The sequence below is a fragment of the Cyrtonyx montezumae genome, unplaced genomic scaffold (genome assembly GCF_038088225.1).
Source record: "Cyrtonyx montezumae isolate F1298 unplaced genomic scaffold, pur_monq_1.0 scaffold_6, whole genome shotgun sequence".
NCBI lineage: Eukaryota > Metazoa > Chordata > Aves > Galliformes > Odontophoridae > Cyrtonyx > Cyrtonyx montezumae.
The window spans coordinates 4,716,547-4,731,945 of record NW_027072067.1 but is presented as its reverse complement, the minus strand read 5'-3'; the positions used below and the strand labels follow the sequence as shown (position 1 = coordinate 4,731,945).

General features: G+C 38.1%; 1 protein-coding gene across 25 annotated transcripts in view; it reads left to right on the top strand.

Moving 5' to 3' along the window:
* Positions 1 to 11,866, top strand: part of SLMAP (sarcolemma associated protein) — a 73,396-nt gene extending 61,530 nt beyond the window's left edge. For 15 of the 25 annotated variants that reach the window (XM_065749799.1, XM_065749790.1, XM_065749794.1 and 12 more), the window contains 5 exons: positions 3,625 to 3,945; positions 5,033 to 5,150; positions 5,812 to 5,983; positions 6,994 to 7,128; positions 11,551 to 11,866. In XM_065749799.1, the coding sequence (XP_065605871.1) occupies positions 3,625 to 3,945; positions 5,033 to 5,150; positions 5,812 to 5,983; positions 6,994 to 7,128; positions 11,551 to 11,640 (836 nt within the window). In that variant the 3' untranslated portion in view covers positions 11,641 to 11,866. Of the gene's footprint in view, positions 1 to 3,624; positions 3,946 to 5,032; positions 5,151 to 5,811; positions 5,984 to 6,993; positions 7,129 to 10,474; positions 10,565 to 11,550 lie in introns of all 25 variants that reach the window. The other 10 variants (XM_065749801.1, XM_065749791.1, XM_065749796.1 and 7 more) reach the window with 1 other exon arrangement.
* The last annotated feature ends 3,533 nt before the right edge of the window (positions 11,867 to 15,399 follow it).

Here is a 15,399-nt window from a genome sequence, read left to right as displayed (position 1 = left end):
CTGTGCTCTGTGAAAAACTTGTATGACCACTGTCATGCTTCTTTCAGCCCAAAATGATTATAGCAGAATCAAATCCAGTGATTTATGTAACTCTTAATCATGACACAGAAGCTACCATTTCCAAACTAGCAAAGCTTTGTGTTGACAGAGCAGAACTAACCAAGTCTGTCTTGATATGGCTTTGTTGAGTACCTCAACCCCTCCTACATCCTTGAGTTGCCTGCAGTATTAAAAGAATTGTGATAACTCAAGCTCTTGAGAGTTACTTGCCTATTACCCTGGGCTAGTGCTAGCATGTCATGTAAAAAGTTCTGGCATGACATACCAGTTTGTTTGTTGTCTTGTACACGTCAGTGAGATCACTGGTCAACAAGCTGTCTAGCCTTTAAATCAGTAAGGATTGTACTAGGACTCTTCCTTAGAGCAAGCATTAGTGTGAACACTGTTTGTGATTTCACCTGTTGATTGTTAAATGTAGAACCTTCATACCTCATTTGGTTTGAACAGAATTGTGGCTAGAAGACATGCACAAACAGGCAGATGTACGAGCATTTTTTTCCCATAAGAAATAATAATGGTTTGCTAAAGATATTTTAATGTATAGTAGTTTGTTGTGGTATGTGATACTTGATGTATACCAGGTACATTCCCTGAGAAGCTTGTGTGATTGCACTGTTTTATAGGGATGTCAGCAAAGCATATTTAGGTCTTCTGCTATTGCTCCTCTAAGAAAGAGGAGCTTACGTCCCTTCCAAACCAGAGAAGTTATTAATTTTGAATTTTGTCCTGCTAATAATGAAAATCTTCCAAGAAAAGAATGCCATAACAGAAATTAAAAATTACAGTCTCATCGTTCTATGCAGAGCAAAGAAATATATATTTCTCTCTTAAAAAGAAGAAAAAGTGGCAGTAGAAGCTTTCTGGAGCCACACTGAACTGCAGTGTGGTTAACTGCAATGTGGCTTTGTCTCTTGAGCGCTTTCCAAAGCGAGTCTCGCAAATGTTTCTTGTTCATCTCTCTCCATTGTAGTTTAAGACATTCTGATGTTAGTCATGGGCTGCTGCTTCCCAAACTCTCAGGGTGTGGCGTATCTCACAACTTGGGAAAAGTTGCCATGATGTCATTGTTCTCTCTTGGCAGCCTCCCTGAACTGTAGTGGAGAGAAAAATCTGGACAGCCTCATGCAGTAACATTTCTTGAAGTATTTTCATGGAATCAGTTATTTTAGGTCAGCCAGTGCTACGTGACTTCTGTGTTCCTCATACAGAGGAGAGGGTGCCATAGAAACAACCAAAATCCTCTCTCTATGAGTGAAGCTCCTCAGATGAGCAGATAAGTAAAGCAAGGAAATTCCTGTCTCAATTATCTAGCTATTACTTTAAAAAAAAAAAAAAAAAAGTAACATTCGGTTCAGGTGAGGTAATGGTTTACGTAATTAAGAGACGTAATGGAAGCTTTATTTCTAATCACCCTTCCAAATTACATGCAACGTTTCAGAGACCATTCCTGTATTCTTCCTGTGTAAGGTACTTTTACAACTCATCAAACTTGAGAAACACTTGTATGTTTCTGTATTTTTGTCCATGCCATGCTTGTTTTCATGCCTAAGTATTTCAAGGCAGAGCTGTTCATAAATAACACAGAAGAATATGACAATTTATTTGGAAAACTACAATTACTGATAAATACTGATAGCTTGATAAAGAAAATAATATCAGGAAGACATGGGTTGAAAAATCACTCCTTGATGGACTCCTGTTATGTAAGCAAGTCTAAAATCTTGGCATTTTAGAGACATATCATTCCCTAGCATAATGGTTTGGGATGTTCAAAGCCTCCAGTGTAACAGTATGTGGCAAGGCAAAGATTAATGTTCTGCTGTCTTACTGTCAGATTGTTCTCATCTATTAGTTTGATTACCCTTCTGTTAGAATAATCGAATAGAAATTGTTTCCAATCTATGGGATGGTAATGAGCCTCATATTGCTCACATATGCAAAAGTTCGTTGTGCTGCTGTCTGCTGCAGAACAAATGTACTGCTTCATTTTAGACAGGATTGCTGTGAAATCCTACTTCGTATAGTCTATAATAGCCTTTATGTATTATAATACATAATAGCAATCATGGGTTTTTTTCCGTGCTGTATTTTCTCTCTAGAGTGTAGAACTGTGTCATTCAGAGATTCTTTAGTTCATCTAATAAGTCTTGATAGAGTCTTGTTGGAGCCTGTTGAGAAGAAGGGAAAAAAAGTTGCCTTTTTCTTTACTGTACATCAACTAGCAGCAAAGCTTCTAGATTGTACCTGTGAAAGAATTGTACTTATGTCACTGTATATGAAATGACTGAAGGGCATTGAGCGTCACATACAGCTGTTGTGAATGTCTCTCTTGAGCAGTTTTTACACTACATGAGTTCACAGCATGGCTCGTTTACACTCTGTCATTTTCTATATTAGATTGAGGGAACAAAAATAAGTACAAGAAATCTGTGGAAGTTCTTCGACCTTGGTTATCTCTCCAGTGCTTTCTGTTGTCCTTGTTTGCCCTTTGCTTCAGAAGAAGTAACATACAGCTATGAGATTATAGTTATTACCTTCTATGGTATCTTGTATTAGGGGAACTAAGAAATTTTTCTTCTCAGAGCAGTTTTTAATTAATTTTGGTAATTGCTTTATCCAATGATTGAAAATCATTGAAATACATGTGAACACTGATTGGTGTGCTTCAAAAAGACAGACAGAAACACTTAGGAAATTATACTTGCTTCCATAAATCAGAGTTTAACTACTTTATTCTTCTCCCTTTCATGCTTGCCTTTTCTTTTAAGTATTTACCCAGGATTCTGTTTGCATGCATATTTATGAAATATAGTAGTGCTCAGAGGAGACATATTTAGTAACCAAGCAGTTTTGAGTGGGAATTATTTATAAGGTTTGCTATATGCAGTTGAGAAATTCTGAATAACCCAGCACTTATGTGACTGCTGCACATTTGCAGTTTACAGCCAGTCATGACCAGTAAAGGACCACTTTTGGTTCAGTATATTAGGTGCAGCTGTTACTTTCTGTCCAAAATTTGTCTTGACCTTTGCATAATGCTTTTTGCAAAGAAGTAAATTTAATTCCTTCTACTACAAGGTTGGAGAATGAAATAGAAACTAGACTCTGCGCCTCAAACATTTTATAGACATCACAAATTAGCTTCAACTTCTGATCAGGCAGATGTTTCCAATGTAGCTCTGCAGATCTGTTTGACTTGTCACAGAAGCTTTCTTGCATTCCATCTTGTTCCCTAATCCTCAGCATCTTTTTCTATAATCCTTGTTTTGCTTACAGCCAGCTTGGATCAAAATCTTGGTTTCAGATTTCAGGAGAGTTGCTTGTATGTTACATGTGAGAACTCTAAGAAAGCTTTGTCCAACCCCAATTCTTGTTTCTTTTAACTCAGTCATGCATGACCACATGTCTTTTTTTAAAGGAAAATCATTTGACAAGGTTAACATACTTCTAATCGCATTAGGCTTCTTTAGTCCTATTAAATATAAACAAGTTGAGATTTTGTCAAATTATTTTAGTTTTTCTGTAAATACAGTTTATAAAATCTTAACATGGTGTGTTTTCCAGCTCAGTTGCGGAGATTACAAGAAGATATTGAGAATCTTCGTGAGGAGAAGGAGAGTGAAATTTCTAGCACTCGAAATGAACTAGTCAGTGCTCAAAATGAAATTCTGTCACTTCAACAAGTAGCAGAGAAGGCAGCATCAGAACGAGATACAGATATTTCTGCTCTGCAAGAAGAACTGCAAACTGTGCGAGCAGAACTGGAACGGTGGCGGAAAGATGCCTCAGATTATGAAAAGGAAATTGTCAGTCTACAAGCCAGTTTTCAGCTTAGATGTCAGCAATGTGAGGAGCAGCATAAGGAGGAGGCTACTCGTTTAAAAGGTACTTGCTTAATAGGGTGTCACAGACCAGCACTAATGGCATCATCCTTCTTTTAAGTTAGCTTAGATACAGTTTTGATGTCAAAAGCAGGCTAAATATAATGCCACTTTGAAAACTCGTGCTGTTAGAGGGGTTGATACAGCCACAGGTTTTCAGCCAAGGCTGTAAATGACAGCTTCTCAATTTATAATTTTTAGTGAAGCTTCACTTGAGACAGCGCTGTATGGTTTAATAAAACTGTTAATGCTGTCTCCTTCTATGTTACAATACATCTAGAATTAAAGTTGAATTCTTTTTGTATCCTGATACAAAAGCAGATCTGTGAGGCTCATTCATTTGCACTTCACTTTACATGTTGTGCATCCACAAGGACTGGTTGAGAGCCACCATTCCAGGCCTATAGCCTCAGGTGTTGGATGATCTGCTAAGGGAGTTAAAGAGCTGAAACATTGTACACACCACTGAGAAGCTGGCACACCTGAGATGTGTTTTGATTTCTGGAGTAGTCAATCTTTGTGAAGTTGTCAGAGAAGCTTTTTCCAATTCAGATTAAAAATCAATTTTTCCATGGATTGATATATTTCAAAGATCTCATTTTAACCCTTTAGTTACTGTTCTCAACATTCTGTTCCATGTAGCAGAGGCGTGGTATCTCAATATTGTTCATTATTGTCAATTTTTTCCCTGTTTTCTGCAGAGAATTGAATTTCTCCAGACATGCTTTTCTATCACTGCTTCTAATGTACTAGAGTAGACCCATAAATGAGACAATTTTCTACTGCTTTGTACCTTAAAGAAACTCACATTAAGAAAAGCACTAGCTTGTGTAATGGCCCACAAACTCTTCCTAACAGCAAGCAATACAGTTGTATGTTTTATAGATCTTTGTGATAGAATTTGTGTAACATTACAGAATCACAGAATCTTAGGGGTTGGAAGGAACCTCAAGAGATCATTGAGTCCAACCCCCCCAGCATGATTATAATCACTTGAGATTTACAACTAATAGCAGCTTTTCCAACACTTACTAGCAGGTACTGCTTGATATATTCATGAAATTGCTGTACTTGAATGATATTAATTACAGGTGAACTTGAAAAGTTGAAGGCAGAGTGGAGTGCTCTTGAAGCTGAATGTGCTACTCTAAGGAAGGAAAATACTTCGCTTGCGTCTGAACTTCAGCGACAAGAGAAGGAGCTTTCTAGGTAAGGGTACAAGTGTGTCCAGGGAAGTATCATAGAAGATTGAGAAGCTGATTGTTCTTTTTATTTCCCCAAAGTGATTCTTAAATGTCTGATGGTGTTTGTAATAAGTGTGTTAAAATTTCCTTATAATAATAATTTTGGGCAGAACATGCTTCCAATTAGTTATACCAAGTTTTTTTTTCGCCCTGCAAATGCTTCTGTATTACTGCTCAGATATTTTAGAAGGTATCTGATTTCTTTTGCTGTTATCTTATGCCAGTGAAATAAGCAAAGAAGCATGTATGCAAGTAACTGAAGTGCTTCTAACTATCTTGTACAGGCTTCTTCAAATTACAAGTTTGTTTTGAAATGCTTTGGAATATTTAATAGCAAATAATAAAGAAAATAAGAAACTGAAAATATAAGAATGATAGTGCAATCTATAATATAACTTGATTTAAACATGCAGTAATAAGTGCACATGTATTTAAAGCAAGTCTATGGCCCATCTTTTATATCAGTACTTTGCATAGGGAAGTGTTGCTCTTTCTGTTCTGTGGTTGCTTCATAATAATTTCTATGTATTAAATAAAAATAAGATGAAGCTCTGGTGAATGGAAACTGGTTTAAAACAAATAATTTCTGTTTGAATTAGAAGAATCAATTGGATTTTATTTTTCAGCTCTCAGAAGCAGAGTCTAGCTCTAACCAGCAATATAAGTGTTCTTGAAATGTCTCGAAAAGAACTTGAAGATCAGATGGGATCTTTGAGAGAAAAACATCAACAGGATGCAGCTAGTCTAAAAAGCCAACTCAGTGAAGCTGAGAGTCAAGCAAAGGATGTTCAAAAAGAGGTAACACAAAATATTTATGTTTTGAGTGGTTCCAGTACCCAGTGACTTTCCTTTTAGTTCAGTATAAAGCTTGCAGGTGAAGAATACAAACTTTTTTGTAACAAAATTTCATCTTCCTTTAATTGCTAGTGCATTTGTGTTAGCTAGCAATATATAAATTGGGGGTCAAACTTCAAGGAGGATTTTAAAAGAAATGTGTATATGTTCTGGGAACTTTCTGAAGTTTACTTTATGCATTACCTTAGTGGACGTACTTACAAGCTGTTCAGACAGGTGAACTGCTATTCAAGATGTTCCTGATCATCACTGTATTAAATCTTGTTAGCTATTATGAATCAAAATGGATTTTTTTGGTCAGTGTGATCTTCCTAGTTAGATTTAAATTTTATTTCACAGCAGGCCTACACATTTGTTAGAGGTAAGTATGTCCTTTCTTCAGAATGGAGAATCGGGCTTTTAGAGATGATTAAAAAGTGCATAAGGAAGGCTAACATTTTGAGCCCAACTTCTGAAAATCATGTCTGGAAGAAGGGCTGTCGTCTCTATCAATTCCTTGTTTATTTTTAGGGGCAGCTTGAGTGAAGTTTCCGCCAGTCACTGCTATTAGTTTGTGTTTCACAATCTTCTTCTTTGTTTTGTCATGAAGTCATCCCTGTTGCATTCCTTACCATTTTAGGAATTTGAAAGGAGCAGTCTTGCTAATCTGTGTGTTTGTAATCAGATGAGTCTGTAAAGATGCTTATCCTTTTAAGTTATGGCAAATGCCGGTACTGAACATCGTTGGTTCTGTGCTTTCTAATTCCTATTAATGACAAATACAAATAAACTTATTTTCAATAGATAAAATCGAACTTGAAGTAAGGTTTTTCTACCTTGTTTTTATAAAGAGAGGGTGCATGATCCAAGGCAAGTTACACTGGCCACGTGACAGAAAAGGAAGCTGTGCACTAAGCAAATGTGTGCTTTTTGGGTGTCCAGAGGTCTGTAGCCTTCTTTCTCTTTGCATTTAGTATGAAAGGACACAGACAGTGCTCTCAGAACTGAAGGCAAAGTATGAGATGGCTGAGCAAGAAAAGCAGTCCATCACAGAAGAGCTTAAACAGTGTAAAGAGAACTTGAAGCTGCTACAAGAAAAAGGAAACAATGTAAGTCTGTACAGAATATTTGGGGAAGTCTGTTATGACACAGGCAACTTTCTTGATTAAGAGAACATTTACGTATTGAACAGAAAAGGCTGGGCTTAAGGAGCTGTGTAACATATTGCATGCAATATTCTATGCTGACACTACTTAATAAATTTGCAGGACATTACACTGGTACAGTCGTATATCCAAATTAGATTTACAGTTCCATGACAGTTTTAAAAACAGCCTTACTGCTGTCTTGGGAAAAAAAAAATCTAGCTTAACTACTCATTAAGAACTAGGCAAAACTTCCCAATTTCAGAGACTGACACATGGGTAAAAGCTGAGAAACGTGGATCCAAATGAGTTAAGCAACTGCCTTCAAGGTGTATTTATTTTATTAGTGATTATTACAACGTGTGTTCCCTCCTCAGTCTTGCTTATGCTTCTTTATTCCTGGCCAGCTCATGCTTTATACATGCAATTGAACCATCCTTTCTGTCTACCAATGGAAGTAATTCTTTTCTGGTACAATTGTTAGGTTGTGTTGTTAGCATTGAGTTTACAGCTAGAGACAACTCTTTTTATTATTTTTATTTTTTAATACTGAGTCTTCTGAAATCCTTTGAATGTTAAGAATGTGGCAGTCAAGTTATAAAGTAATTGCAGCCTTTATACTGCTCAGATGGCTGGTTTATTGTCTTCCTACTGCTGTTATGAACCTCCCACAGTGAACATCACAAAGTACAAAGTTTACAGGTACCATTCTCTAACGTTACCTGTGTTACAGGGGCACAGAATAAATACTTTTGCCATAGCCCTCTTACTGAAAACAAATCTCTGACATAGAGTTAACAAAGATGTGAAGAACTCAAAGCCATTCTCAGATTTTTTGGCTGTATTTTAATGAATAGGATGGTAATAGTCTCTTGGAACCTATTTCCTGCTTAGAATTTTCTGTAATGCCTAAGAAGTACCAAAAAAAAAATCCCGAAAAACACAACTTTCTGATAGATCATACTAAAATAACTGCAGATGTGTGAGATTTTCTGCTCTGGTAAATTGTTAATCTCAGTGTTAAGGTGATTCATGAAAAAGGGAGAAAGTTGAGGAAAGAAAAACACTGTGAAGGGAATTGGAGAAGCAGATGAGAGCTTGCAAGGTAAGGGAATTTTTAGGAAGAATTTGAGGTGTGTGTCAAAATGAAATGAGGAATCACAGCAGTTGCCAAAACATCTTTAAAGAAGAGGTACAAGAGTTGAAGCCTGGAGGTTAGGCTGTGATGAAGAGCATCCAACCATATAAGGACTTGCAGGACGAGCTTGCTATTCAAGCAAGCATTACTCACAATCAGTAATGTAAAATATGTCTGTCTTGTGGAATATTTGAAGCATCATGAATACTGGGCTGACTTCCAAGGTCAAATTTTTAAAGTTCTGTTATACCCTATTTGCTGGAAACCTTATCTGTTACTTTATTTGTGAGGACAGTGTCCCCGAGAAGGCAGCTTCCCACTGTGGGATTTATTCAGTTTTTGTGGCCAATCTGTCTCTGAGTTTGCATATCTGTGTATTCTAATACCAAACGCATGGTTTTGATGAACCATCTAATTCTGCATTCCTTCAGATTAAGGAGATTTTAAAAATGTTTTTTAATAAGCTCATGAGGGGTAAAATTTAATCATTTGAAGGAAACTCCATCAGGTTATCTGGTGAAGTATGAGAAAAGAGCTTCTAACTAATAAGTATGAGAAAGGCTTCTCTATTCCATTTAGAGTGTCATTTAAATATTAAAGTTTTTATGCTTTCCCTTTTCAGAAAGATAAAACTTATTACTCTCAAAGAAAAAAAAGCCAAAAAACCAACCAAACAAAAAAGAGCTGCAGTTTTATGTTCTGAACTGCTTAGCAGTGTGGTGTATTGCTTGTGCTTGCATGTTTGTAGTCACTGATTATTTCCTAGTGCTCTTTACACGACGGATTTGTTTATGTGAACAGTTTGAGGACATGAGCTGCTGTCACGGAGTTGACTTAAGCTTTTGGCGCTTTATTGAACACTGCTGTCATCGTTTCTGCCCATGTGCTTTCTTTGGGAAGATGGCACTGATTTGTGGCACCAATGACAAATAATAATAATGCTGCATGGAAATTACTTGAAGAGTTGCACACGATTTGTCTAATATTTACCTTGATTACAACAAATCTGAATTACTGTAATGACAAGGATGGAATGGCAAAGATTAGAATACCTGCTAAGGTAATCCTGAGATTTGTGTTCTTAACCATATTGGAGGTTTTATGATTGACTTCCACAAATTCAAAGCAGTATGAGATTTTATTTATGGATCACAGTCTTTCAGAAAGTCTTCAAACATGTATTTATCGTGTATTTATTTGGCTGAACAAAATCAAGGTGAGTTCAGCACAAAGTTCTTAAGAAAATATTTAGCATGATTTGAACTTAACCTCTGTGTGTCTGTGTACGTGCTCAAAATATGTAGACTGAGGTACAGAGAAAGCAGATGTCTTCCTGGGACTGCTTTAAAAATAAATTAGGTCCTTTTTTGCTTCTAGTGTATTCCTTTGAGGATAGAGGCTACCTCTCTAGAATGTGAAGCAAAGTAGTTTCCAGTTGATTGAAAATAACAGAAAATGTGCAGGTTCTTGTGATGAGGCCATAAGCTAAAAGAACCCTGCAGCCTTGCCAGCTGGTAGTTCAGCTGAGCTGCATCCTTGGATCAGTCTTCAGAACTGCATCTGCTCACAAGGCTGATGCTCTAGCAGAGATGCTGATCTTTGTGGTGTCTCTAACAGAAGCATCCTTATCTGCTTTATAGTAACCTAGTGCTGATTGTACATTGTGTTATAAACTCACAAATGTCTGAATTTTGGGTTTGCCTCTGGACCCCACAGTCGAGATTGTTTTTCTTGGAGGCTGATGATGGAAAATAGGAAAGGCGGAACGAAGAATCAGCTGAAAAATTCAGTCTCTGCTATGAGTCTTTCTGCCTTACGAAATCCATTTGGGATTTCCAATTACTTGCAATGAAAAACTAAAACCAAATAGATAAAAAATACAGGCAAATCAATTTGAGATTCGTATTGTTTTTAAGTGCTAAATTCCAAGTTGAGAAGAAGCTCCTTAGAGTATTTTCTCCTTACTCCCCTTTATTTTTGAACGTTCCTGTTCATTTGAGTAGAACGGTGTACTAACTTTGTATACCAGATTAGATAATGCTGTATTGTTAGTTGTCTTTAATACATTTCAATTAAAACAAAACTCACTGACTTATTTTCCCCTCTCTAAATCATCTTTACGTGGTTGATTTATAGCACAAAGTGATTTTTAATATCCCTTCCCTTCTTTAGCCTTCCATATTACAACCCGTCCCAGCCGTATTCATCGGCCTAATCCTGGCTTTCCTGTATTGGTGTTACGGCCCATTGTGGTAGCGAAAGGTACAAGCACTACTGTTCAGTCCATGTATGTTTGTCCCTCTCACCTGTTTGTGCCATTTCTGTATAAAATAGTGCATGGTGAAATGCTCACAGGTATTTCTTTACCTGAAGCAAACCCTTCATTTAATACGCCATTCTGTTGGTACTGACGAGCTGAACGATCAACTAATCATTTAACATCTGTCTGATTCCTTTAATTCTAACGATCAACTTCATTCGATCTGGTTCTGAACGTGCCTCTTCTAACTTGGTCTCAGTTTGTCTTTAGCAAATGGGGCTACCTTTTGCACAATGCTGTGATGCTAGGGCCTGTAAGAAAGCTTATTCGCTTAATTAACTGTGAAAAATGAAGAGTTTGCCTCTAAATAACAATAAAAGTCGAGCTTTGGTTCTTATTTACGGACTAAGAAATTCCTCTCTGGCTGTAAACACTTTAATTTTTCTCACTTGCTGTGAAGAAGATGGAAAAAAGACGAGAAATAGGTGGTTGGTTTGTATTCTGAGCTCTCAGCTTGCATTTTCTCTACGTCTCCCAGTGTGTTCTCTTACTGTCATCATAAAGTGTCGTGGCAGTCTGCTCGAAATGATTTTGTTAGGGTCTGTTATGAACTAATTTCATAGATCTGGATTTAATCCTTCAATAGCCAAGTTAAAGATGTCAGTACTGCGTAAATCTGTCTGGCAATGACTTCGCTCAAGTGCTGTTTGAAACTTCTTAAGCCCTCACAAGTTGAACAGCCGATTTCTTTGAGGTGCGTATGGTAACGAAGCTGGAAATATGGAACTGCCAAAGGTGCCTCCTCAGTCACCAGGAGTTATGTTCTTCCCTTTGTTGGCTCCAGGTCAGGGTTAGCCTGCGATAGGGCTCGTGGGTAACGTAGTGATGCCTATCAACAGGTACTCAGGACTTTGAGGAACCACGGGGTAAAGTGATCAGTGTGAATCAGAACAAATATGATATTGATTTTTTTTTTCTCTCCACACAGAGACAATGGCCTTGGATGCCTGTGATGGCAGCTTTGGTTGCTGTGACAGCCGTGGTGCTGTACCCAGGCCTAACCAGAGCTTCTCCATGAGAACTGTTGTTGAATCCATACACCGTCCTCCCTTTAGAAGCTGGCAACATTCATATACTGAGGGAAAACAGATTAATTCTCTTCCTTTTTTTTTGTTTGTTTTTTTTTTCTTTTTTACCTCTTAATACAGCACAGCTCTGCGTGAGAACAGCAGTAGGGTCATTTGCTTTAAACTGTATAAAATGTATCTGTCTATAAAGAGGGAATAAAATTGTGATTCATCGTACTGTGAGCAATATTTTTGCTTACAATTTCATGCAAGTTTTAAATTAGCTTGTTGGGATTCTGAATACTATAACAGTGGCCTAAAGGAGACTTCTTGGTACCAAATGGTTTATAATGGCTAGGTTTGTGGACACGTACTTTAGAATCTGATTGCCAGATTTAAAAGGAAAAACACGTTTTGGATTTGGACACTCGAGCCAGGTAACCTTGCAGAAGCTTGGCAAACAGATGCAGTGTGCTCAGTGCCTTGCAGTGTGATGTTTTTTAGAAGTAGTATGCCATTTTACTTGCTGTCAGTCACTGAGCTGTTGGGAACAAGACTTAAGAGACCTTCTTACCACGCCTTCTGAAGGAAACGTATTTTTCTTTGATAAAGATTGTTTTATTAATGATTCTGGGGGGGGAGGGGGAATAAAAAACACAATTCATGTCCAGCCTTAAAAGAGATAGATATCGATGGTGGAGACCAGCCCTGGAGTATTTTAGTGTGCGAGTGTAAGCATGTGTGTGTTCTTGAGTGAGCTAAGGTATTTCTGGGAGCAAATACTTGGTCATTTGATGGACATAGTGCAGTGGTTCAACTTACATTAACTTTACTTTGAATGTAATTTATTAAATTTCATATATTTAAAGAGGTGCGTTCTTTAAAAGTATGAATACTTTTTCACATATCGCATTGTATCGATTTATTTTTTCAGTCATTTGATACCTTCTGACTGAGCTGGGGAAGCTCTTTAAATAAGCTTTTATTGATGTAACTTCGTTATGAGAACTGCTACAGTACATTGTGATTAGCTGAAAATATTCTGAGTTGCATAAAATACTGCAGAATTGGAATCATCCCTGCTCGTGTGTGGTCAGGTGAAGATGATTTTAATTTGGTAGTAGAACTTTGTGCATCCTCATCACACGGCTGTAAGTATGATGCAGTGGTCCCCATTACAAAGTTTATTTTCCTTATCAAAGTACTATGGCTATTGCTACTTGCTGACTTTTGGTGGGAATCACTGTAGATAGTGCTGAGTTAAATGTAGACTGTAGTTATTCTGTTCAGCTCAACAGTTCTGTCAAAAAAGTTTATTAAAGACTTAAACAAGATTATGAAGAATGGTGAAGTGAAATGGCTTTGCTAAGGGAAACTTCGACACAGGGAGGTAACCTCAGCAATTAAATTGGCTTTAAAAATTGTATGGCAATCGACAGGTAGTTTAAATATTTAAATAGAAATCTAGTATATAACTTACCTTGTAAGGTTTTGAGGGTCATTGTCCTTTAATTAAAGGTTCTGTCTTAAGTTACGTGGGATTTTCTATGGGGAGGATTATTAGTTATGGCAAAAATAGTCCACGAGTGACTTGTAGAAAATGTTGTCATTTAGTTCATTCATTTCATCACTTTCAGTTGCAGGAAGCCACCCGACCACAGAACACTCGTATGGCAGTGGTACTCAGTACCTCTTGTATATAGGTTATTGCAAATATTGTTCTGAAATGCTTACCTTCAGAATTACATTTTTTAAAGTAAATAATTGTTTTAAATCTATTTTGTAAAGATATAAAAATACAATAGAATTTCTGGAGTACAGATTAAACTATTTGCACTAACACACGTGATGTGCATGATTTAATAAAATAACTTTACTCTCCCTATGCATGTTTGAGTTGAATCTCATTTGACAAACAGTAGACTCATGCTAAGTTTCTTTTGTGCTAGATTCTGCCATGATTACTAGGCACAATGTCTGCAGCATGTCCAGTAATACCAAAAACCTTTTTGTTTTTTACATTGTGTTTCACATTTGCACTGGTTTTTTTTTGTGTAGCCGATCTCTCTCCTCTCTGTGGCTTTCAGATAGAAAGGGGGGAGGAGGGGGCCATGAAGAACTTGGGAACCTTACTGCTGGGGAGTAAATAATAGTGATTACAGCTGAAAGCTGGATTGTGCCTGAGGCCGAGGTCAGGAGCTCAGGAGCAGTGGATGTGGAAAGCCCTTCTGGGGGAAGGGAGCCTGCTGCTGCCTCCTCGGGTCTCAGTACCCCAGCTCCCATTTGTGTCACTCCTTCAGCTGCTGTTCTTTTGCAATTGATTCTCATCTCTCCTCCCTGCTGGTAGCACGTAGAAGCGGTGTGAGGAGGTGGAGCAGAGGCCAGGAGTGCATCCTGCAGAGCAGCATGCCCTGGGGCTGGCAGTGGGAAGGCTGAGCTCCCTGGGACCACCCCGGGGAGCCCACAGCCACTGGGTGCCCTGCGCTGCGCTGCCTGGGACGTAGGGTTGGGTTGGTATTAAAGACAAATGCTGCGTTTTGAGAACTCTTTAGTGCATCAGAGAGCTGAAATTTGAGACCCAATGTGGATGTATTGAAGGAGAAAGATTTAATTATATGCATGTGTGCATATTTGTATTGCATACACAGATGCATAATACGCACTGCATGGTGTTCATGCTTACGAGTATTCCCGTGTTTCCCTAATGTGCTTTTCCCAGGAGTTATTGACATTTGCATGCTTGAAGTTATCAGGAATCAACTAAAATACACAGTTCGCTCTTTCTGGGGGTCCCTGGTTGGAGAAGGGGACTTCCCCATTCTGCAGTGCTTTGACACTGAAGTTCTGTAAGCACTCTGTCCACAAACATCTCTTCTCAGCTGTTTTTCCTCGTTTGCTTTTGGTGAATATCTGTGCTTTTGGGCATTCAGATTTAGGTTCTTTCTTTTTGAAATGTAGGCCGGGTGAGCTGAGCCTTGCAGATACTTCAAGAGCAGCTTTTCACAAGCATTTAAGATGCTCTGAATGTTCTTGTAAACTAAGTGCTCTCAGCTCGCGCTCTACCTTGAAGTTTTAAAGAAGATTTTTATAAGTAAAGTCTGAGAATTATTGGTTACTAGCTCCATTTGGAAGATTTAATGTAATAAAATATCTGACTGCTTCTTGTGATGTCTTGACTGAGGCACTTGTTTCTTTTCTTGAATTTTCTTTCCATTGAAGTTCTGCCTGCCTGGGGAATGCTGCAGCAGCAAGCCACCTATCTGTGGCATAAACAACGCAGTGTAACCTTGCTGCTCCTGCAGCTGAACTGAAGGTGTTTTTCCAAGATCTTGGTCTGAACTTTCTTTCAGACTCTGGATGTTTTTGTGCTAAATGGAGAATTGTGAAGCTGCACAATACAGTGCGAAGTTCTCTTACAGAACAGTCTTAGTGAGACGTAGTGCCAGGTGACTGATGGCTGAGGCAACAGGAATCATCTCTACATGCATTTTTGGAGTATATTCTTAAGTGTTGAGGATTTTTAATCAAGTCTTCCGAAGCAGACGATCTGTTCACATTTCCAGTGTGCTTTATGTAACGTTTTGAATGCCTCCTGCCTTAATCTGTGTGGTTCTGCCACTAGCAAGAGCCATTTCTTCAGCTTGAACCTTCTCTGTGACAAATGTGCTGCAGCTGTGCACTGGGGCTGACCAGATCCCACCTGCAGCCTTTATTCCCTCTGGGTTTTCGTGTACCATAGCAACTCTGAGTCTTTGTTAATATAGTGATAG